The sequence below is a fragment of the Acanthopagrus latus genome, chromosome 17 (assembly GCF_904848185.1).
Source record: "Acanthopagrus latus isolate v.2019 chromosome 17, fAcaLat1.1, whole genome shotgun sequence".
In the NCBI taxonomy this organism is placed as follows: Eukaryota; Metazoa; Chordata; class Actinopteri; order Spariformes; family Sparidae; genus Acanthopagrus; species Acanthopagrus latus.
Genome location: NC_051055.1, coordinates 26,055,218 through 26,080,694, shown reverse-complemented (window position 1 = coordinate 26,080,694; position 25,477 = coordinate 26,055,218). Strand labels below are relative to the sequence as shown.

General features: G+C 45.3%; 1 protein-coding gene across 1 annotated transcript; it reads left to right on the top strand.

The window, feature by feature from the left end:
- Positions 1-262: 262 nt before the first annotated feature.
- On the top strand, positions 263-23,663 carry nr2f5 (nuclear receptor subfamily 2, group F, member 5). The gene is made up of 4 exons (XM_037075294.1): positions 263-1,526; positions 13,699-13,979; positions 16,604-16,850; positions 21,385-23,663. Exons 1-4 carry the CDS (start codon positions 1,160-1,162, stop codon positions 21,702-21,704), a joined length of 1,215 nt encoding a protein of 404 aa, XP_036931189.1. The 5' UTR covers positions 263-1,159; the 3' UTR covers positions 21,705-23,663.
- Positions 23,664-25,477: the final 1,814 nt, after the last annotated feature.

The following is a 25,477-nucleotide window of genomic DNA, read 5'->3' as shown; positions in this document are numbered from 1 at the left end:
GTGGAGACAGAAGATGCACATTGTTTAATTTTCTGACGTAAAACACTTAAAAGTATCACAACAACCGCTCCTGTCAGTCAAACGCGTCCCAATCAGCCGCCGTCCAATCACGACGCTCCTTACTTTTTAACAGACTTTTGGGACCAATCACGGCCGGCCCTTCTTCCTCCACTTCTCCCGCTGAGGGGAGGGGTTACGACCTTATTTGGCGGTAGTGACCTTATATGGAGCGCCGCCAGGGGGGCAGCCGCCTTACGAGGCAGCCTGCTTGTGACACTTTCCCCAAATTGTAGCGTTGACTGTCGGAGGTGGGACGGACAGTCGGAGGGAGAAGCGAGAAACACTCGAGCGGGCAAAAGATTCGCTCTCTCTGTTTGAATCTCGTTTCTCACGCAGACGGTCACTGATGATCACGGATAATATCGAGGCTTTGTGCGGGCGGGTAAATAAATATCTCGCACGCTGACGTCGCGATCCAGAAGCTTCACCGCTGCGCGCAAGAAAACAAGAGGAACCAGGATCTCCGACTCCTCGGGACTGCGCCGCGCACTCCGGGAGCTCCCTGGGACTAAATAAACGATCCGCTGAGTGACATGAGATGTGGTCAGTATCAAATCGAGCCTGACATTCAAGAGGAACAATTCATCGTGAGTGAATTCAAACGCGGCGTTGAGCGCGAGGCGGACCGAGACGCGAAACACCGCTGTCTGTTTGTATTCCGTGTCATTTGCCCCCCTGTTGTTCTTTTTTCAGACTCTTAAAGGCAACTCTAAAAGATCTGGTCGTGTTCCCCGCACGCTGACTTACTGGACTGACTTTTCCGAGAGCTTACACTCTGAGGAACAACGTGTTTATGGATTGCTGCGCGGCGAGGAACACCGGGAGTTGTAGGCTACGCGCGTCTGCATCGATCATGTTGATACCTCGCTGTTGCTGTGAACTTTGATAGATGTTTACAGTCAGAACTCACTAACAACACACACCAGCGATTTAAACGCATCAGCTCAGACACGCTCAGATTTGACCTCTGGAGGAAGTGGGAAGCGCCTTTTCGCCCTCCCTCGGTTTTTTTCTCCACAAGACGTCAGGACGGATCTGTATCAGTGAGCCGGACTCTCCTTCTGTGATTTAAACAAAGACCAAAGTGTTTGGGGATAGCATGGCAATGGTAGTAAGCCAGTGGCCAGAGAACATTTCGGCAGATCCGGGGTCTCAGCTCCAGATTTGCGGCCAGGAGCCCGGCGGGGCACCGGGGACTCCCAACGGTTCCACACCGGGGAACGATGCACTTTCCGGGGACAAGATCCCCAACGTGGACTGCATGGTGTGCGGGGACAAGTCCAGTGGGAAGCATTACGGTCAGTTCACCTGCGAGGGATGCAAAAGCTTCTTTAAGCGCTCGGTGAGGCGGAACCTCTCGTACACCTGCCGGGGCAACCGAGACTGCCCAATCGACCAGCACCACCGGAACCAGTGTCAGTACTGCCGGCTGAAGAAGTGCCTCAAAGTCGGCATGAGGAGAGAAGGTAAGGCCGCGGAGCTGTGCTCTGTAGATGTGTGACGGACGTCAGTGTGACAGACTTTTGTTTATTATTCGTATTTCCGTGCGTAAAGTTGTGCGTAATGTTGTTCCGTGTGAAATATCAACCTTAACAGGCCGTTAAGTCTGGAGCCCAGCCGTAAAACATTTTACTGTTTTTCTAAACAAGTGACCGACTCTTCGACATTGGCTGGAGCTCTTGTTCCCAGCGCTGTTTGTCTTATTTTATTGCTTTGCTTCAGCTGTTTTCAGCGAAGTATTAAAGGTCAGATGTCATTTGTGGCAAGAAAGAATTCAAGAAAATTAAACGTGGAGCGGAAATTTATTTCACATCGGACATACTTTTAAAAAGAAAAGTGCCAGTGAGGGATTCTGTGCGTAAAATCCATTCCGTGCTGCCTGTTGATCCATCAGTTGTGTTCCTCGCCACATTCACTGTTGTTATGGGTAAATAATCAGTCACCACCTGCGGCACCACAATGCTTATTTCACATTCATTTACCAAATCCAAACCATTCACCCTGGTGCGCTCTGTTCAGTTGAAATCCCCCCTTTTGTCCCCCTGGTTTAATTATGCTGTTTGCTCACCGACACCCAGAGCCGCCATAAGAGGATGCCGCTACATTTGTTGTATTGTGTTGGATTAACAACGGGTCAGTTAGTGCCAAAGAGGAGCGCTGGAAAACGTGTTGGAGAGCGCGTCCCTCAGCGGCGACGTCCCATTCATGGGCGCAGCGATGGCGCATATTTTAAAATGTGAACCGAACGCGTCCAAAAGTTTCTTTCTCTGAACATCTGTGCCAGCAGCGTCACTCACAGACTCAGTTTTTGTGTGTTTGTTCGATGCACTTTTGCCTCCAGACATCATTTATAGAACATTATTGATTTAGAAGCAACATTTTTTTTTTTATGGCTCTGTTTAATTTAAGGAAATTAATAGAAACTAATTAACCACGAGACGCGCGTAAAATGCTTTAATTATCTTGTAAGTGCGTCTCTGAGTCCTCTATGAAGATGTCATCAGTCGCTTCTTTAATTTCCCTTTGCTCAGAGGACAGATTTGGGTGAACAGCATCATCCAAGAGAGTCTTGCTCGTGGACACTTCGCCAGGGGAAGTTTTAAGGACACACAGCCTCCACAGCGACCCCGCCGCCCTTTGTTCTCAGCAGCCTGAGCCAAATGTAAATACACAGACGGTGGAAATACCCGTCCTCCTCAGAGCCTGAGACGAGATGATCCCTAAAGGGTTCCCGTTAGTGCGCTACTATGCCTCTGTGTGTGTGTGTGTGTGTGTGTGTGTGTGTGTGTGTGCACTGTACACACGATCTTACCTCATGTAAAACACCCGCAAGCCACAGTGACTCGGCCGCGCTCCTTTCCGACTGAATGAACGCGAGGAAATCAACTGTACTGCAAAAAATGTCCGTCTGACTTCAGATGTAAACTTAAATCTTCACACTCAAACAGGTGAAAAAAAAATAAATGAATAAATCAACTCACTCAATTTGTCTTATTTAGAGATAAATTCAGACTCAAACACGTGAAAAGTTATTTTACAACTTCACACTTTGACTCCTTTCGATGGGTAAACTTCCTGTTCTACTAATAAATGTTTAGTTGAAAAAATAAAAATGTATTTCAGTGCTCATCTCACAGAGAGATGTTCAGGAGACAAAAACAGACGCAAGCCTTTAGAATGACAGGAGTTAATCCTGTTATTTACATTATATAACATTATGGTGCACTGATGGGCTGTACAGAAGTCCACACTGCAAAAATATTCTTAACAAAGCAGCTGCATCTCCTGATTTGTTGAACTTTCTTTCAGATTCATTTCAGATTCAAAAAGTTTCTTAATCATCTTAATAAATCCAGAAAATATCAGCTGATCGAAGGAAATTCTCCAGAAAAAATAACAAAAAAAAAACAAAAAACAGTTTAATAGAGTAGATTTATGTCAACTTATTTTAAAAGAAAATCATTTTTTACCCCTGAAGTTGACATTTTTTGCAGTGCTGGCTTATAGTTGCGTTAAAGGCTTAAATGTGGAGCAGGTCAACTTACATTGGCTGAGCTCATCTGTTGGTGCTTTTGAGGTCGGCTGGATTAAACCGTGTCCTCAAATCCTCTTTGTCGCTGACTTCTGTTTATCAGATCATTCGTCTACTTAGGTCCATTTCTGTTGAGGCGCAGGCACCGTCCAGAAACCCATACGACCGAGCAGAGAGAATTAAAGACCAGGGAGAAGAGCCGTGAATAATTAAATAGTGTTTAAATAAGCGGCTGACAAACATGTGAGCATAATTAATTATAAATAATATGCATCTGCACCTCAAAGTCAGTACTTTGTTTTGTTTTCAGTCATTTCATCACGACTCCTGTTGATTTTTATGAGACAAAAATCACAACAGAAATATTTAGATCTTGAATTTTTCAGACAAATCCTGCCATCTTTATTTTACTCAGTAAATTGAGCAGCGCTGTATCTTTGGATGCAAAGATTGAGGGTGTCAACCGAACAGTGGCCTTGCTGTGAGAGCACACAGCCGCTGTCGTCCTGCCCAGAGGTCATACATAAGTCATGGTTTACTCTGCATTATTCAGCAGGTTCACCTGAGGTTGTCAAGGGGACGCGTTTTCTCAGTTATGATCCCGGTGAAATATGCATTTGATATTTCCTTTCTCTGTGTCCGACAATATTCAAAAAGTAACAGAGATGATGCCGTCAGAATCGAGCGGATCCGGATGACCCACGAGTGAAAATGGAGTTTGTGGAGCTGGAAGAGTTTGACGTGCTTTTGAATTATTTAGAGGCCTTTTTTTGCTTACTTTAAAATGTTCTCCATGAAGCATATGGGCCATAATGTACTTTCCCTTTCTGACAAAGTCACAGGGAAAGTGTTGGATGGAACATATTGTCGTGGGTGAATGTGTGTGTTGACCTTTTTTTTCTTGGTGGCAAATGATGTTAAAGATTATGCATTTGGAAGTCAGAGCGCTGTCAGTGATTAACTCGGTGTGAATCAGCTGAAGCTCCGCCGGTTCCTCAAAGAGAAAATCAGCTCGAGTTGTGTTTCGCTCATAAAATAATAACAGCATTGTTTAATATCACTAACACTGCTGCCTGACTTTTCTGTTTAGACTGAATTAATATTTAGCTTTCCGAGACGACACGCTGAAACTTTCATGTTCGCACTGCGTCACTTTCAGAACTTATTTCAAGTGAGTGTTTCTTTTTTTTGCCCCCCCCCCTCAGGGGACGTTTGACCTCTTTCTGCAGACTGCTGTCTAGAACATAATATCATTTGTTGGGAGACTTTTATCCAGAGCACCTTTCAGCGCCATGACAGCGAGCCTTTACTGCGCCGTCCTTGGTGGGTGTCAAACCCCTGAAACCTTGGCAGCGTTGGTGTCATTGTCTCACCGCGCAGCTACACAGAACCTCCGCTTGTTTCTCTGTCAGCGCCGTTTCTGGGCTGAATGGGAAGCGGGGCGGCAGAGAGCATCAGCCTGACAGCTCCTTTTTGAGCTGGAGTGAACGTTTTAATTTTGAATCAGCCCACAAGGACGAGCCACCCGACTTCACTGAGGTAGTTTGCTGTTGCCGATGAATGCGTGCATACACAGCGACGGTGTCATCTCGTCTGCAGAGTGCGTCTGGAGACACACACCTGGGCAGCTGTGAGCGAATCCAGGCAGACAAGTAGAGCGGAGCGATGGCAAATAGTCTCAACATCCATTTGTGGCGCGGGGACGTGTAATGCTCACATTCAACACGCGGAGTGGGAAGGCTGCTGCCTCCTCTGACCCATATTGCTCTCTGACAAAATACCAACAGCGGTGGAGAATATAGGTCAAGCAAAACTAAAGCATTAATAACAGACAGGCGCAAGTCAAAGTCCAAATGTGTGAACCGCAGTGAGTAAATACCCTCACCGGTGCACTAAAGCCTAACAGGCAACGTGTATTGACTAATCCATACTGCACAGTGGGCTTGTAACAGCCGGCAATTTAGCACCAAAACACAGCAGTCGGGCCTCCTTCAGCTCTGGAAACCTTTACTTATCCCTGTAATTTAGCTATTGACAAATTCAAACACTTAACCCCTGTCACCACACTCATAGGCTGAGTCATTATCAGAGGAAAATGGCTCCCATTGACACATCTCTCAGTAGGGTCCAGCCCCCCAGTATACAGTTCCTATACAGGTTACACGTCTTTTCTTCACATCCCACCGATGTGACAAAAAAAGAACCTAACGTGACTTTCTCAGGCGCCTCGCCAACCGACTCTGGACTGTTTCGCTTGAGACTCGAGTGGCTCAACCTGTTTTTTTGTTTTTTTTGTGTCACTCGGGTCACTTGTGAGAACACGCAGGATTTGTCAGCAACATTTAACCCCCTCTAACAAGGCTCTTCCCCTCAGTCTGCCACACGTGCACGCTCTGACACAGCGCTGTGGGGAATCTGTGCGCATTTATATTTTAAGGGATTTAGCTGGTGATCTCATCTGTGCTCTCTTGAGTGGGGTTAGTTGTGACGGTAGTTTGTGATGAAGACGAGGCAGAAGAAGCCGGGACGCATCAGTAACGGCTTTAACAACATGCTTTGTGTCTCCAACAGAGACAGAGACATAGGAGGTTTTCCTGTTTTTAATATGAAGAACATTCCTCTCTGACTGCTGTTATTTAATTATTAAAGAGTCGTTTCCCCCCTGAAACAAAAATCACATTTCCCCACCTGAATCCAGCCACATACAGTGATTTTGGTTCCACCCTGCCAAGGTAAATTATTAATATTTTAGTCTAGTGTAGTCTTCAGATTGCTTCTTTTGTCCAACCAACATTCAAAACCCCAAAACTCTTCATTTACTGTCAACAATGATAAATAAAAGCAGAAAATCTTTACAGTTCAGAAGCTGGAACCAGCAAATGTTTGACGTTTTTGATTAAACAATTGATTAAAACTGTTGATTAATTATCACATTTTCTTTAAATCAACCAGTCGGTGCAGCTCAACATTACTCAGGTTTTTAGGTCCAATACAGCAGAATGTATATAACATGCAACATTTGCCTTAAAGTGTCTAAAAATGACCCGACATTTGTTGTATATTTTGTTGAGCTGTGCACTTACATTGTGCCACATGTTTTCTAGTCAAAGGAATCTTTAAGTGAAGAAGGAAGAAGACAAACAGGACAAAACATCAAACTTTAAAAATGAGAAATTACATTCTTGTACATTTCTGATATATGTTGTTCTTTGTGTGGATTTTCTGTTTGGAAAAACACCAGAATTTGTTTTTGTCATAGGAAGATATTTTCCATTTTCACTTCCATCCATTTTGGGTGACCTGGCCCTTTGAAATATATTGCCAGACATACTAGAAAAAGCATTTTGGAAAAAAGGTCACTCCTGCACTAAAACTAGTTTAAAAAGCTCATATAATTGAAATTATAGTCCCCATGTTTACTGCATGATGATTGTACCACAAGCTGACAATTTCCAAATGAAGACAGGCAGCTGAGAGCTGTTTAAAAGAGCACACACATGCACAGCGTGACACATAAATGACATGGACTTACTCCTGCTGTGGCCCACTGTGTGGTAAATAAAGAGGAGGCGGGGGGGGGTGTAAGTGTAAATAAGGACGCAGTGAATCAGAGTCCCAGAGTTGAATTAGGATTACTAATTAATGCAGGAACTGCTTCATCAAAGTCCTGAGTGAGAGAGCGACTGAGGCATCGGCACGGCAAAGCCACCCAGCCTCCTCACGCAAACCTCCCCTGCCCTCCATGTCTCTGTCTCTCTCTGTCTGTGTCACTGCTCTCCCTCCCGAGCTCCTGCACTGCCTCCGTTTTTTTTTTTTGTTGTTTTTTTTCTGCTGCGCTCTCGTTCGGTTGTGTATATCTCTGCTCTTTCATGTTCGACAGACACTCGGCTGGGGACGCCGCCAGTCCTCTTTCATATGTTTGCAGATGGCTTGTTCTCAATAATTTCTAAGTTGATGTGAAGAGAGGGAGTAAATTACCTTTCTGCTGCGCTCCATCTTCGTTTAATGTTGTGTCTCTCTTCAGAGGGGTGTTACAGTTCATCTCTAACCGCCCGACAAATATTCATTACTTCACATTGCATTTAAAACGAGCACTTAAAGACAAATAAAAAAACACATCATGCTCATTTTCAGGTTGATCTTTTTATTTTGGGCCACTACTAGAATAGGTTTACATGCTTTAATCCTCAAAGAACACATCAGTTTTCTCACACTGTCTGAAACTTTAAGCTCCTGTCTCTTTAAGCTCCGCCTTCTGAATACCTAACCCCCTCTGATTGGTCAGCTCACACATGCCTGAGACAGCATTCCTAACAACAAGAGAGCAGCTGTGCTGATTCAAATTCTTGCATGCCAAGCTAGCTGTTAGAGTTACATTCAGACAAATATGTGACACAGTGATGTCACAAAGTTACCAAATTTGAAGGCGGGGCTTCAGACGAGGCGTTTCTCTCCTTTAATGCTACATTTTCAAGCTAGTGCTAATATGTTACAACAGCACTGTATATTTCGACCACTTGGCAGCAGCAGGATCAGCTGTAGATGCCACAATGACATAGTATCCCCATAAAAAGTTGCTGTGGTAAAACCTCTTGGCTATTGACACAACCAGTTTTTTGTTTTGACTCCACTCTGGGGGTAAAAATCTGACTCTTTAGCTGTTTGTTCACTAGCTGGTTGCTAACTCTGACTGGTGCTGAGCAAGTGGTGTACAGTCAGGTTTTCCCAGTTATTTTTTATTTTTTTTTGGAGATCAGTGAATCAAAACAGTGAAGTTTACTGTCCATTAACCATAAATCAGAATGAGCTATTGATTATAGCAGCTTGTAGCAGCTTTAATGGAAAAATGTGTTGAAGTGTTGGACTGAATGTAACAACATTATAGATTTTTTTTTTCTTTCTTTTTTTTTTTTATCTGGCAGCACAAAGTGTTTCTGTAGAATAAACATAAGAAGAACTTTGTCAGCGCTTGCACAACAGCACACAGTGAAATAATATGGACCGTGAACTTCCGCTCATGTCTTTTTCATAGACACAAGTACACTTAACATTCAGACAACAAACACTGCTGTCATTGCAGCTTCTTTTTTATTTGACAGAAGCCGAAACCATTCTATTGTGGAGAATAAGGTGTCGTGACTTTGAAATTAAAAGGTGTATTTTTGAGTGTGATGACATCCTAAAGCCATGTTAACCACAGAACTGTTGTTTTCTCAAACATGAGAATTTTCAGAATAAAAGCATACCAACAAAACGAGCGTGTCACCAAGTTATCACTCGGTATTTGGACGACACGTCGCTTTGTTTGTCAGTCTCTTTCTCCTCTCTTTATCTCCAACTCTCTCCTGGCTTACACATTAGCTCCTCGCCTCTCCTATCTGACTCTCTCCGGGAGCTTTGACCCGCTGCAGAGCACTGACCTGCAAGTCAAAGTTCAGGGCCAAAATAGAACAACGGCAGCCACATGGACGCACTCTGCCACTGTGACCTGTGAGCTGGATTACACCCATGTACATTTATCGAGGCCTCCAGTGACACAGACACACACACACACACACACATACTGTTCAGCCATGTGTCTGATAACAGAACTTGTTAATTAATCTCTCTATGTCTCTCTCTCTCTGCGCACACACACACACACACACACACACACACACACACACACACACACACACACACACACACACACACATCGACACATCGACTCGTCTGTGATGTGGAGACGCGGGTTCACGCGAGGTAAACATGTTTATTTCCGCGCTCGCCAGTGGAGGCTTTAGAAAATGGAAAAGCTACTTATTAAACGCAACTGTTGGACTGAGCCGAATCTATAATGCGTCTGTGTTGCCCTGGCACCGTGACCTTTTAGTCCAAATGTTGATAGGCCTTAATTGTATTTAGCTGCTGTAATTCCACTAACAGTCTGACCCAGAGGCTAATCCAGGGCAGCCAGGCAGCGAACTGTGCACTCCGCCAGCTGCCATTTGCTGAAGTGGCATTTCGAACGTCGCAGCTGAACTGTCCCATGGTACCTCTGTTTGTATGCGCTTTCTCCCCAGCTGCCTCGTTCTTGTGCCCTCGTTTAATGCTACACAGGATGCCGCTTTGTTGTCTTTGTCTTGTTTTTTTTTTTTTGGTATCGGAGTCGCCAAGTTTTAATGCTTTTTGATTCTCCTCTTACTGTCGGCTGATGAGCTGTCATTTACATTAAGCTAAGCCACCAATTAAAAAGCAGCAAACAGCTTATGGCACGGACTCAAATCTGACTTTCTACTCCCATCCCCCCTTTTATTCTCCGTCTCTGTCCCTGACCCGCGCTTCCTTTTTTTTTTTTTTTCTTCATCCTCAGGCATCTGTTTCTCTCTAATGTCATTTCTGTCTCTCCGGCTCTCTGGCTGCCCTTCTCTATGTCAAGATCCCGCATCTCTCCGTCTCTACACTTGTCTGTCTTTCCCTCTATTCCTTTGGACCTCTCCACAATCATCGCTCGCCCTCCCTTCCCTTTCTTTCTCCCCGCTCCTCTGTTTCGTCAGCCGGCTGTAGGCGAGGGAAGAACAGAGAGCGATGTGTCTCCGTCAGAGGCACTCAAGTGCTCTGCCTCTCAGCCACGAGTGACCCCCCACAATGAGGCTTTTGAAAAGTCAAGGGGATCAAGTAGATTCTCCACCGTCTGCGGGATTAAACACTAATTGATGTGAGGGCAAATTAATAGCCGCGAGTTTCACGTATCAGAGACATGAAAGGCAGCAGAGCGGTGGAATTTGTGAAGCTTCGCCGGATTCGATAAATTCTGGAACAAAGTGTTTCGCAACTTGTGCAGAGCATTAGTGAGCAGCCCAAAAGAAGGAGAGACGGGGTTGTTCATCCCCGTAGCCAGGAACAGATTTAAGGAACAAAAATTGCGTTTTAAGATGAAATGCAGGGCGGAGTGACAGTTTGAGGTTGCCGGTGTGCTCTGACTTAGATATGGACAGTCGGGGAAAGTGGCTTTCTAGACCGTCCTCTAAGGAGCATGCAGAATCAGTCCTTTCAGGAAGTGGAAGTACAGATTCTGACTTTTGTACATCGTGAGCAAAGAAGGAATTTAGGTGATGTCATTGTAAAGAAGCAAAGTTCGTGTAGGAGGAGGTCAGAGGACCCTCCCCACGCCTACTCCCTCATGGAGTCTGACAGAAGGCAACAGCAACATCTGCTACGAACTTCTGTCCCTCCGACAGAAAACAAAGTGTTGTACCTTTTCATAACTGTGGCTCATACCTGCCAACTTTTCAAAACTAACGCAGAGGATGTGAGGGAGGTCCAACCCCATCGAAATGTGAGTTCAAGGACCGTTTCCTGCATTTTGGTGGCATTTAAAGAACGAAAACAACAAAACAATACGTAAAATGCGACAGTATTCTTGATGACGATATAGAATAATTCTCCCTTTAGTGCGAACTTAAAAAAAAAAAACCCTGGCATTGCGACGAACGGAACAACCGACGTGATGTTCATTTTAAAACTTTACATAAGAGTCATGAATTCTTCTCTCCAGGGCGCCTGAAATTTGCTCAAATATTATCTTTTCTCTCCATTTCTCTGTCTGTCTCTCACCGAGGACGAAGAGACACATCAGTACAACAGACTACACGGTGTACAGCACCAGAAACGGGTTGGGATGACTAAAATTTTCATAAATTGGGAGAATTACAGGAGAACTGTGTCAGAGTCGGGAGGGCTGCCAGTTGTGCCGTAGTTGCATGGAAAAAACTTTACTTGTCTATTTTTTTTCACTCTGATGTTCATGAGCTGCATGGTTTTTAAAACGGTCCCTGTCAGTCTGCAACACGTCTTCCATCTTCCTGACTGGAGAAGTGTTTACGTGATCTTAAGTAGAGGTACTGGCACAGAACTTGTGTTTTGCAAGAAGTGGCGTTGCATGTGGTCAGTAAATCAGCCTCGGTTGGAGGGTTTTATAACTCTTCCACTTCAGGCTAATTGGTTTTGGGTGGGGTGGGGGGGGGCACTAAGTGTGACGGTCCCTCAACGTGGATGTGCAAATGGAAGTGGAAGTGGAAAGGGACTAGGGGCTGTTTTGAGCAAGTCCCAGCGAGTCCTCCCAGCAAAACAAGGGAGACAGCGGTTCATTTCAAGGATAATCATGTCCTCGATCGCTCTGTAACCCTAACCACGAGATTATTACTGAAACCACAACAACAAAGGTCCCCGAAACCTCAAATAAGCACTTATTTCAACCCAGACCGCAGTGTTTTCATAAACCTTGACCGAGACGTTTCCGTGCCTCAAGCTAATGAACCTGTTCAAACAGCAGCGAGCAATATACTTTGTTTAATTTGGAGGATCTGTTGAGTTTCACAAACTTGCATCACTGTGTGATTAATCAGTCTTCCACTTCACGGTCAAAGCACATCTGAGTGACCAAAAAAACATGTCTGACCAGGTAATCTTTGCACTGCCGAGCTCTGGGACCGCTTTCCCCCCCCCGCCGCTCGGAGCGGTGTTTTATTTTCTTGGGTTTGTGAAATCCAGCAGCGACAGACACGTGTGGCTAATCTGACAGCCGTCCTTTCGCAAAGCAAGACAAGAGCACGAGTGACGAGGAATGTCCCATTGTGCAACGTCTTTGTGACACGCAACACCTCTTCATAGCCCAGCCGAGCGAGACTGCGCTGTTTGCCAAAGGAGACCGCATTCTTTTTCCGGGAACACGGGTTGACACAGGTTCGCAGGGAGAACTAATAGTTGGAGGTCAACACCTTTTGTGCGGAGGTATTTTCTCTCTGCTCGGAGGACGGGGCTAGAATTAAAGGCATTTTTATAACGCTCGCGAGTGATTTGACCTCTCGTTTTTTCAGACGCGCCACGGTGCGTTCAATTGACACAGCTGCTGTGTGTGTGTGAGGCGACAGGTGATGCAGAGTTGAAAAGCATTTTCCGAACCCCTCCTTCTCCCTTTTCTTCCTCCCCCCCGACCCTCCCCTCCCCTCTCTCTCCACCTCCCGCCTCCACCTGTCTCTTTATGTAAACCACCGCTCTCTATCTGAGGCCTCATCTCGGGCTACATTCAAACATATTGAACTCTGCACCTCTCCCCTCCCCCCCCTGCCCTCAATCTCCCTGCTCCCAACTTATCACCTCACACTCTCTCCTCCTTCACCTTATCTCGCCGTTTCACCCTTTTACCTAATTTTTCTCCTCACACGGTGGACCCCCCCCTCCCTCCCCCTGCATTTCCAGTGCCTCCCTCTGCTCTCTGTGTAACAGTAGATGGAGTTATTAGTCAGACAGTGGGGATGACTGAACAGGTGTTTTCCAAATGGGCCTTTGAGCGCTCGCTGCATCATCATCGCTCCACAAGGGGGGTTGGGCATTTGTGTGTGTGTGTGTGTGTGTGTGTGTGTGTGTGTGTGTGTGTGTGTATACCAGCGCTTGGCCTCTGCGTGCCCTTTTCGCCTCGGGCTGAGCCATTTGCCAGTGGAGGGGAGGGGAGATGTTACCGTATGTATTCATGTGTGGTGTGTGCATGTGTCCGCGCCTGTGCGGGTGCATAACATGTGTAGGTGTGAAGAAGTGTTATATCTCTACCAGCTGCTGCTTGTCATTACTCATTGATGCACAACAGCGGTGCAGAATGGCCTTGGCCTGGGCCACTTTCCACCGCTCCGCTGAAAAGACGAGCGCTGCTGACATATTTAAGAGTCGGAGAAATGTTCCCGTCTCCACACTTTTCGCCCCCTTTGACCCCATTCTGCAAAGTCCCCCCCCTCCAACCGCCCGAACACATTTGACATGCCCAATTTCACTCTTTTTATTCCGTCTTCGTCTCCTCTCCCATCTGCAAATCTCGCCCAGCTTTTAGGTTTCACTTCACTGTTTGGATGCAGACCAGCTTTAGGTGTTTATGCCTCCTAAATCAGAAAAATGTACTAACAACCTGATGACAGATCTTAACCGTCTGCTAAAAGTTGTCAGCTGGACTGGGATGAAAATATCCCCCTGAGCAAAAAAAAAAACAAAAAAAACACAGGCGTAATGTTGCATATGAATGGATTAAAAGATTTGTGGGCTGAATTATCATCTTCGTCTGTCTTGTTTTCCCTCAGCTGTACAACGAGGACGTACATCGAACTCTCAGAGCAGCCCGGGACAGTACCTGACCAACGGCACCGACCCGTACAACGGCCAGCCCTACCTGTCCGGCTTCATTTCTCTGCTGCTGCGTGCCGAGCCCTACCCCACATCTCGCTACGGGGCCCAGTGCATGCAGGGAAACAACCTGATGGGCATCGAGAACATCTGCGAGCTGGCGGCCAGGCTGCTCTTCAGTGCGGTGGAGTGGGCCAAGAACATCCCTTTCTTCCCTGACCTGCAGCTCATGGATCAGGTGAGTTCGACATTTTTATGGCTGACTCGAGCTTAAGAACTTAGAGGGGAACTTAATTGCGTTATAATTCTGTCGCAATGATGTGCTGCTGGGAGACTCAATACTGAGTGTGAGCTTAAAGAAACATAAAGGCTCAGAGCTCATTGAAAAAAAAAACTACTTCCTGGAGTCTCTCCACATTAAAGACAATGCCAGGCTTGGTGTCTCCATTCTTTGTGCTAAGCTAAGCTAATAAACTGCTGCCTGTAGCTTCACACTGAGCATACAGCCATGAATGGCATCGATTTTATCACCTAATGGTACCGTACCCACAGGATCAGTGGTTCCTACACTTCTCACACGTTGTCCGGGTGAGCAGCCTTGCAATGCATTCTGGGGCATTGTGTTGCCCACTCTACATTTGCATTAAGTTAAGGATAAGGGTAGTTTACGCAAATCAGGGGCGCTCGGTGCCACTCGCAACAAACCATGTGAAGACAAATTCTGCAGCTTAATTTTCACAAGTCAACTGGTTTCAGTAATGTAAGTAAAATTTTCTAAATAAGCTGTGATGTTGGTCCAGTTTGAAATCCCAGAACAGACTGGGTATAGTCAGGGAGCATTTGCAAGGGTGTTAGTCAAGCATCCAATAGATTTCCTATAAAGAAATCTAATTGTTCCTTCAGTCAACTGTGAAAAGAGAATACACTTGGAGAGAGAGAGAGACATGGCTTTTGACATTAAATGTGCAAACTTTCATCAGCATATTATCCAGATAACATACTGACCCAAACATTTGCATCATTTTAACATTTTCTACCTTTCATTTCTTCCTATCATATCAACTTTTGTTGAAATATAGAAAATATAGAGCCAGTAAAAAAAGAGATTTGAGCCATAAACACACTGAATAAAAAACAAAGTCAAGCTGTAAACCAATGAAAGACGGCAGAATAAACAGATTCTTTACGACGTCTCACCCACTGCTTACGCTTTGAAAAAAAGAGGTCCTTTTCCTTTCTTCATATTTGTTCAGGATCGCTCAGTGGCTTATAAAAAGAAAGCTGCTCTGTTGTTATTCAGTGAAGGCAGAAACAGGCGCTCAGGACATTCAATATGAACAGACCTGACATCAATCCTGCACGTGTAGATTTATACCAGCTGTAAACTCTTGGCACGGACTACGTCTGACCTATAAATATTCACATGCACCTTGGGCAGGCATATTCATCACAAACATGTCGAGCGGCACCATATCATTAATATATCATTAATGTCATGTCAACATGTGGAATATATCTGTCCTCTCTCTCTCAGTAAGTGCTCCAGTGTCGCAGCATTAGCTCCGTGTTTTCCATAAAACTCACTTTGGGCGTCTTTTACGATTCTTCTTTTTCAACCGGCTGTAAAAAGACTCGTCTTGCATCTCGTATCAACACTTGTCCCGTAACTTTACTGCGTCTAAATCTGACAGTACGTATCTAGGTTATCGGTGGACAAAAAAATGTAAACGCGTTGAGGATAGAGAGCTTGTAGCTGGTAGTAAATAAGTGTTATTGTAAACACTGCTGGTAGGAAGCATTCGGTGTCATGCCAGATCACGTCAGCCACCTGTGTGTGTGTGTCCGGATCCCTGTTGAACAGCTTCAGCTGGCAAAACACAAATCTCCAGAAGCCCTGAGATCCCAGATGAATTTAAAAAGTAGTTATTTAGAAGAAAATTAAAGCTGATATGTCCTTAAGCGTAGATCGTGTCTGAATTTTCACTTTTGGGTGAATTTTTCCTTTATGATCACTATGTTCCCATATTACATATTAAAAAAGATATTTCTACCTCTCATAACACAGCTCGTCACATCCCCTGGTAAACTTTATGACCTTTTTAAAATCAACAATAAACACTTATTATGTTGTATCGTCCTTTTTACAATCGGTGTCTGACGAGCACTGTCTGTGAACTTTATGTGCCGCTTCCTCCTGTCGGGAGGAGGGGGTGGATGATGCATCGATGAATGAATATATCACTTGTTGGGATGAATTTGTGCATGAAAGAAGCTCCTGTCCTGTGTGTACAGTGGTTTGCTCCTGATAATGTGACCCAGTTCTGACCATCTTCCAAAGGTGGCTTGGATTACTCGATGTTCAAACCATCTCACGTCCAGTTTTCATTTTGAAAGTAGTTTGTGTTCGTGGTATTTAATCACAGTTTGACTGACGCTAATGAAGTGAGATCTAAAGCCGGCTGTACTGTTACTACAGAAGGCCTTGAAGGAAAGCTGCAACAATTATTCGATCAAAACTTATTTTCATTTACCAGTTTTGTTAATTGATTAATTGCTTGTGTTATTTTTCAAGAGAAAATCTCAAACATTTGCTAGTTTCTTAAATAAATATCACAGTAAATGAAGAGTCTTTGTGTTCTGGACTGTCAGTTGGACAAGATGAAAATGTTACTTTGGGAAATTGTAATGAGCATTTTTCATCATTTTTGTCCATAAAACGATTAATGGATAATGAAATTAATCAAACATTTTTAAACATCATCCCTGTTAGTCACATTGTGTTTGACCTGAAGCACAGATATTCTGCTGAGTGAAGATCATTTCCTTCTCTTGATAACCAGCTCTGTACTATCTGCGTTCCAGGTGGCACTGCTGCGCATGTCATGGAGCGAGCTCTTCGTCCTCAACGCCGCCCAGTGCTCCATGCCGCTCCACGTGGCCCCTCTGTTGGCAGCGGCCGGCCTGCATGCGTCGCCCATGTCAGCGGAGAGGGTGGTGGCCTTCATGGACCACATCCGCGTCTTCCAGGAGCAGGTGGAGAAGCTGAAAGCGCTGCAGGTCGACACGGCTGAATATTCCTGCCTCAAGTCCATCGTGCTCTTCACCTCCGGTGAGTTTGAATGAAGCACGTGTGCCATATAAACAGCGAGGAAACTGAGTGAAGGATGCAGATGATGTCAAGAGGAAAGAGTAATTAGAAAAAACAGCAAAGACAAAAGAGACGGCTCGTAGTAAAATGTGAGTTTCAGAGCGGCGTTATTATGAGTCAAATGTTTGGTATGATAAATCAAATATGACATCGAACATCGAACATCTTCAATAGCAGAAGGCTCCTTTCACTCAATCTTTCTACTCTACGCAAACTCGATCTCAAAGAGGATTATGGGTAGATCCTTGTCAACAAAAACACCACCTTTCTCCTGTGAGTAACTTCACTTGGAAGGAATTAGCGGGGCGGGTGAGCTGTCTTCCACTGGCACAGGAACGATCTGTTAAATGGTTTATTGATGTCAGGGACACTTAATCGCAGGGTATCAAGGTACATGTAAACAGCTTAACCTGAGTTGGAGAACAAGCCAAGAGGCAGGTTATTCTGTGACCTGACGCGACCTGCTAGACGCATGTCGGCTTCTAGAACAATTTAGCCACTGGAATACCGACTTTTTGATATGTATTAAAATATGTTTTGAAACAGACAACGAGAGCACACAGCCACAGTTTATTTTTTATTTGTATATCAGGGTTTACACTGGCCTGTTTGTGAACGGAGAGCGTCATTGGCTACAAAAATGCACATGAAAGGTTTTGGTTAAGAACAAGATAAAAATACAAAAAACACTGAAAAAACTGACTCTGTTCATTTGAGTAAATGTACTGAGCTGCTTCCACCCCTGCAAACAGGAGTCTCCAGCTTGTCATTCTATGCTTGTGCACTGTTGAACATTATAACATAGGCAGCAGAAATCTCTCTTAATACATTCAGTAAAGCTGCAGCAGACGATCCTAGAGAAAGAAAGTTGATTGAGACTCATTCCCAGCCAGGTGGCAAACCCACAGCGTCAGTGTTTGACAACCTGAGATAATAATCAACTTTCTCCCTGTAGGAGTGTCAACTTCAGCTTAAATAAGGCTTTAAGTACATTTAACACACAGATGAAACCAGCAATGTTGCATGCCAATGTCTGGAAATCGAGCTAAATATTCTATAAATAAGTGTCTGAAAGCGTCTAACTACTGTGCCACACACAGCCCGAGAGAAACTCAGTGGTTGAACTTGAAAATAAGAAGCACTCAGATGTTCTCACTGCCTTGAAACATTTCCTGCCTCTGCTGTGTTGCAATCCAGTTTGCGCTCGCAGACAAATGGACCCGACTTCAGCTGTACTTAGCCCGCAACCTTTTCACCTCCGCCGAGCCTGACCACGGCGTGACCTCTAACGCTGCAGCAGATATTGTCTCATTGGCTCCATATGTAAATGCCGCAGCTCCAGCCCTCCCCGGTAGTCAGTCACGGTCTCTGCTCTCCGTGAATTTGACTGTAATGCGATCGCTCTCTCATACTGTAAAAGGTCGCCGTTGACCCCGTGAGTTACCTGCTTGTGCCTCACATGAATCACTTTTGTCGTTGTGTTTAACCGCAAGCTCTTACCTTTTTATTTATCTGTTATGCTGTTTGCTGAGCTGCATTTTAATTCCCTCCCTTTGTTCATAACATTTTGGAGGGAAAATGTACAGATAAGCACAAAAGACATTTCTATAGATGCAACTCTTTCTTTGTCACATTTAGTTGTCTGTAATCACATATATTTAATCATGATGTCTTGGGCGATTCTCTTTGGCTCAGTAGATGAAACTCAGCTGGATTTTTTTCTAACATAAATTTGTCTTTTTCTGGCTCGTCCGAAGAAAAAGAAAAAAGAAAAACTGGAGGCTTAACACCCTGACTGCGTTGAACTCCCCGCGAAGCTGCTCATGAGATTAAATCAAAATATAATGGTTTTACGTCTTGAGGAGACCCATGGGAGAGGCATTGTTTTGATACCCCTTGTGTACAAACCCCGTTGAGGTTTATCCCAACAGTCACTGGGCTCCAGTGCCAGCCAAAATACTGTCACATCTGGGACACTTCACAGAGAGATCATGCTTTGTGACCCAGGGGGAAGAAACGGATGGCAAAGAAGCCAACACTGAGATGTCTCTCGTCCGTGTTTTTTTTTTTTCTTTCGTTTTCCCTCTTTTCTCCCTTGCATGGCCTGTCACATTCACTCTGCGTGTACCCGGCGTCTCGCTTCCATGTATGTGGGTGGCTGTGGATCCAACTCTCCCTTCTCTTCCTTGCTTTCGTCAGCCATCTCTACTTCGTGATCCCATCTATTATTGAAACCAGTCATCCACCCCTCCTCCCTATACGCTCCCCAAAACCAACCCCAGGCCCAGCCCAGGCCCCGGGACCCCTGCCCCCACCGCGGGAGTTGAATTATGTATGGTGGGATCCAGTGAGATGGAGGATTCGCCACAGCCCCGGCCATGACCTACATAACCCCTGTAGCCCTGAGCATCCCATGTGACTTCCCAGTGTGCGGGCAGATGTACCCACATGTACGCACATGAAGTCTTGCCAAAAAGAAGACAATACAGTCAGTGAAACGTGCAGACATTAGCACAGACGCTTGACTTTAATGAAGGCGGACATGCACACACGCACACACTCGATAGACCCGTTGATAAACCTGACTCCTGCAGACCTGGTACGATGAGCTAACAAGCTCAGACAAACACCAATCGTCTCTCACCTCCCTCCGAGTCCCCTCCCCTGGGAAGCCCAGTCCCATCAAGCCACATCAGAGAACGGGCATCACAGTCCTGCCACCCTGATCCCTCACCCCCACTGACCCGGTGTGTGCCCAAGGATCAGACAAAAGAACATGGCGCTTGGCGTGGAAGGGCGCCCACAGAGCTGTCGCTTCGGCACGCGAAGTCGTCTCAGTCACACAGACAGCTTTGCTAATCCTGAGCGGGCAGTGAGTGCCTTGTCACGCAGGACCCAAAATGGCAGCCTGACAAAAAAAAAAAAAAAAAAGTCCATCTGCCCCCCCCGAGTGGAGGAAAGTACAGCCAGAGTGGGAGCAATTACTCACTCAGAATGATGAGAATAGTGGCCGCTGGGGGTGGGGAGCGGTTGACACTCTCAATTAAAATATGAGGTAAATTACATTTTTTTTGTTGTGCGGCGCTGAGGCCCAGCAGGGCAGGGTTTACACAGGGGACAGATCAAAGTGTGAGGTGACAAAGGGGACCTACAATGCAAGGTGACAGGTTAAAACGTACAGGCCAGCGCCTTTAGACTAGAAGAACGTGCTGGAGAAGAAATTGCCCTCATCGAAAAACCTCTCTCCCAAATGAGGGTTCATTCAGGGGGCAGAGTCCCAGCGCTCTCCCCCTGCATGTACAGTACGTGGCGTAGTAAAGTAAAATGTGTCTTTGTTTTCAGTTCACACATCTCTGACCTCCTTTGCTAAATCCCCCCGTGCTCTCCCCTGCACACGGAGGGTGTGAAAAGTATCGCGCGCAGTGTTACACACTCTCTCTCTCTCTCTCGGCCGTGCGAGACTCTCGCCAAGGCGGGGGCCGTCAGGAGGGGAGGTGTGAGGAGGCAGGAGGCTGAACATGACCTCCAGCTGCGGGGAAAGGGAACGCTGTAGTGTGCTGTGAACACAGACCACAGGGGTGAAGCCGATACATATCTCCACAGTGACAACCTCGATTTCCTCAAGTTCGAGCAAGATTTCCCTGGCTTGAGGAATTTGAGTAGGGGGAAGAAAAAAAAAAAAAGAAAAACTGTCAGCACTTGATTCCATTTCATTTCCCCCCCATGTCATCTTCTCATTTATCTCTTTCAATCAGCTCGTGCAGCATCAGGTCAAGGTTTCACGTTGAGCCACCCACTCTGAGGTTACATTCTTGCACAATCTGAGCTATCGGACTGCACAATATCAACCTAATCACGGGTCACTGGGAACAAAAACGTCAGACAATTACAGTTCGTCAAACGTCCCATGCAGTGTGTCCCACAGTGTGTGTGGCGCTTCAAGAGGTCTCGATGGAAAGATTACCACATGTTTATTTTTCTCTCTCTCGCTAAATTTGTCGACATCTTTTAATGCGCTCAGTGAGTCAGTTGTTGGCGTTATTGATCCCACAAGTCAGCCTCTTCTGATGATGTCTTCGCTCTCACGTGCATCATGAAGGACCACAAGCTGCGACTCCTCGAACAAATGTCAGGAATATCTACGAGCCGAAGGAGAAAGTCAAACAATTAAGAAGATGAGATCACAGCGATGGTGCCAAGCAACACTCATCATCTGATTGACTAAATTGTGGGTTGACCAAAAAAAAAGTCAAACATGCAGTCTGGGAGCGTGTCACCTCCGCAGATGTGGGCTACATGACTTGCAGCCAGTTTAGTCATTTAAGCCAAATGCTCCTCCTCCTGATCGAACAATGTAGATAATCTGTCTCCTTGGCATCATCTGCATCTCCATCAGTTTCACGAAGAGATTCTTTTTGCAGATTCTATTCATTGTCCTGCAGGGAAACTATATGTTCAACTGATTAAACCTTCTTATTATCTTCACTCTGTCTAGATGCTATGGGACTGTCAGACGTTGCCCACGTGGAGAGCATCCAGGAGAAGTCCCAGTGCGCCCTGGAGGAGTACGTAAGGAACCAGTACCCCAGCCAGCCGAACCGCTTCGGACGTCTCCTCCTGCGCCTGCCGTCCCTGCGCATCGTCTCCTCCCCGGTCATCGAGCAGCTGTTCTTCGTTCGCCTGGTGGGAAAGACGCCCATCGAGACACTGCTGCGCGACATGCTGCTCTCGGGCTCCAGCTACAACTGGCCTTACATGCCCGCCGTGCAGCGCGAGCGGCCCATCTCCCTCCACTACAACGAGAACGGGCCCTGAGGCAGAGAGGAGCTGCGGGACAAATTCAAGGCTGAACGTCCATCTGACCAGTCGTCCATCCATCCATCCATCCATCCATCCATCCATCCCTCCCTCTATCCCTTCATTCTCTGCGTCAGAGGAAGCTCACCATTCCACTTAAAAACCCAAACCGACAATATCATCCATTACCGTCCTGGTTACACAAGCCAGCCGATCATTCACCGCCAGACCTGGGTGGCCCCTCAGTCGCCGATGGTTCAGTCTACACTTGAGATGCGGCACTAGACGGACAGGTTGGTAGAACGGGTTATTGCGCAGTTCACCAGCAGGTCTGTTGGACTCACTTCAGATGTCAAGTCTCAAACTCCACGAAAACAGGGGCAGCAAAGGACAAAAACAGTCGCTTTATTGGTGGTGCTACGCCTACATTTACAGAGGCTGTGTACAAGCATCCCAGCACGGCGAATACTGAGCAAGGGCTTTGCCTACAGGACTCTGCAATCAGGAGCACAAGGCCCGCTGTATATTCACCAATTTTTTGAACAAGAACGCCAGAAGCCATTAAAAAAAAAACAAAAAAAAGAAAGACAAATGCCAAAATGTCTTGGACTTTTGCAGATGACATGTTTTAATGTGTGTGTTTGTATTAGCACTGTTTATATGGAGAGAAAACTCATGATTGTGTCCATATGTACAGTATATTGTTGATTCATAGGCATCTATAGCATATTAGGGTTCAATGGGAAAAGCTCAGGTTCAACGGGTGGGAAGACGGACGGACGGACAGACAGACAGACAGACAGACAGACAGACAGACATGCCAATATCAGTACAAGAGCAAGAAGACAAGCCCTGCAAAATTTACACTTATCAGCAGCCTGTGCCAAAGCTGACAAAATGCATATTGTTTGGATATTTTTGTGGTAGTGTTGGTGATGAAAATTTAATGTTTGGTTTGTCTATAATTTGACTATATACTTGTTTTTGGGGTCTCATGGGGAGAAAAGGAGTTTGTAAAAAAAAAAAAGTAAAAAAAAAAAAAAAAACAAAGAAAAGAAAATACAAATGAAAGCTTAGGCACTTGCATTGAAAACCTGTCAGATCCTACACTTATTCACTCCTGTCAAATCACAGCACTGGTAGGCTCCTGCTACCCGCACGCCATTCGATCGATCTACCTTTTTACTTATTCAAAAGGGCCGATTACAGCTCCGAACATGTTGGTATCACAGGAGTGACACGACTCATCCGTTATTGTTTTATAGTCACGATTGTCAATTTTGGACCTTTTTGAACTGGGGGGGATCATTTTTTTTGCAAAACTAGCTGTACTTGCCTTAGAACAAAGATTTTGTCACTGAGCATTTATCCTATGACTGTGCCATAATCTCTCGTTACCTGTTATAACAGGTATTATGTCCCGTCAGGGGAGGAAACGAACTCGCGTGATGTGAAAATGATAACGGTTGCTTACAAAAGTGATGCAAAATCGAGATTTTTAATGCTTTAACATCATCAGCACCTTCATTTATTTTAGACCTCACACGAGCTCTTTTCCTCTTCCTGATGATGTTGTCGTGTTGGGAAAACCCCCTCGACTCGTGTCATTTGAGCTTATCGTACCGATACCGTAGAGAAAAGTATCACTAACCTCTGAAAACCTCAGTCTATGTTAAAATATTATCCCAGTTGGACTTATGACTGTGACTTAGCTTAGGACTATTTTAAGTTGTTTTTTTTTCCTTCCACTCGGTGGAAGCAAGTTTGTTTTGACAACCTGTCTCACATTTTCCAACATGGCACTGTGGTATCAACATCGAGTATTGGTATTGGAAAAGCCATCTGGGACCTTAGAAATCTGCCTGTTGATAAAGGAATTCACGGAAAGTTTCTATGAGTTTGTTTTTATCCCCTCTACTTTTGTTTGGAAATATGGATTATCCATTAATTGAAATAAAATTCTGTTGTTCACAGAAAGTTTTCTGCTGTCGTTTACTGTCGTATAATTAGAACAGTACGCAAGTATGTAAACATCTATAGTTTGGTTATTGGCTCAAACTATTCTTCATTTTTTAACACTTGTGCAGTTATACAGCAGAGGAGAGTGCAACACCACTGTTGTAAATACAAATGCCAGGTCTGTAACAATTTGTCAGACGTGTACTAATGTTATTTGTAAGACGTCAAGACATAAATTCATGACGTCATAGCAATGTTGAAGTAAAGACGTGACGCTGTGATCCTGCCCTCTTACTGAAGTCACAAAGTGCAGAAACAAGGGACAGCGACACAATTCACCTTATTACAAGACACTGAACCATTAAAATGACATTGAAACTGTTATTTATAGGTAAAAATAAGTTGCGTAATGTTTCTTTAGATAATAAGATCCTTCTTTGTAACCAGAGACACAGGTCTCGCTCTGAAATCTAACAAGGTGAGCTGCTGCTTCATCTAGATGATCAAAACTTAGTTAATATAACCGGACATGACTTTAGAAATAAATTCTCAATGGCAGTTCCTCCAACTCCAAACTCTGACTCCTGTTTCCACCCTCGTCTTCCTGCAACAACTCACAGCTCAGGAGTTTTGAGAACAAGACTAATCCCAGACGAGATGATCAGCCTTTGGAGCCGATGTTTCACTTTACAGATCTGTTTCCTCTCTGCTGGTGAAGCGGTCTGTCGCTCAGGGAACCTATAAAATCAACCCCTCAGTGTCACTGTGGATGCCATGGTCACATGGCGAGCTGCGGCAGGAAGTTGAAAAGGTTTAATCATTAGAAACTCTGAACGCAGTGGCTAATAGCTGTGTTAAAAGACACCCTGCTGAGGTCAACCGCTGTGTTTACAGTGAAAACAATGACTGAAAGCACCTCCAGGCTACCGTTGTGCCCCGTGACACACAATTACAAGAGACGCATTCTTTTAAATTACATTCATAAAAACTTTTATGAAGTTCATAGCAAATTGCATCCTCCTTCTGATCAGAATGTGGACTGATTCTTTTGAAACCTGTGATGATTATTGCCCATCTGTCCGTTGTAGCAGCATACTTTCAAACTTAATCTCCTGACACCAATAAAACACCTCAGATCATTTAGGATAAATAATTCTTCTGCTCGCTCGCAGAATTTCAAAAGAGCACTTTGATTCAATGAGTAAAAGAGGCACATGTGTCAATCAATACCATGAATCAATCAATGATTTTAAACCGAGTGGGGGGTTTCCCCCGAACTCACGCTGGGATGCAGCAGAAATGTTGATACAGGCGTGCTTAGTGTGTGACAGGGAGTAAACAAACACCATGACCCTGTGTGTGTGTTTGTGTGTGCGGGAGACACACACACAGAGAAAGAACACACATGGTCTTTGACCTTTGGGGTTCAAGGTGTGTCACAGGGTGTGTGTGTGTGTGTGTGTGTGTGTGTGTGTGTGTGTGGATGCATGTGTGTGTGCAGGTTTGGGTAAATATAGCTGCTGGTAGCGCTCAGCGTTAACAGAGACGGAGAGCAGCGGAGAGACGGCAAAACAAAGACAGGTACAGGTTTGTGCATTCTCAAAACTTCAAACATGGTGTCAAGACACACACACACACACACACACACACACACACATGCACACACGCAAGAACACACTACCCCCACGGTAACCTTGTGCTCCTGACACCCAACCTCCCCTCCTCCAGCTACCTCCCCCAATCGCTCAATCCCCACCCTCCAACCTGACCGCCCACCGCCACCCTGCTTCCCGCCCCAATCTGTGTGTGTGTGTGTGTGTGTGTGCGGTATG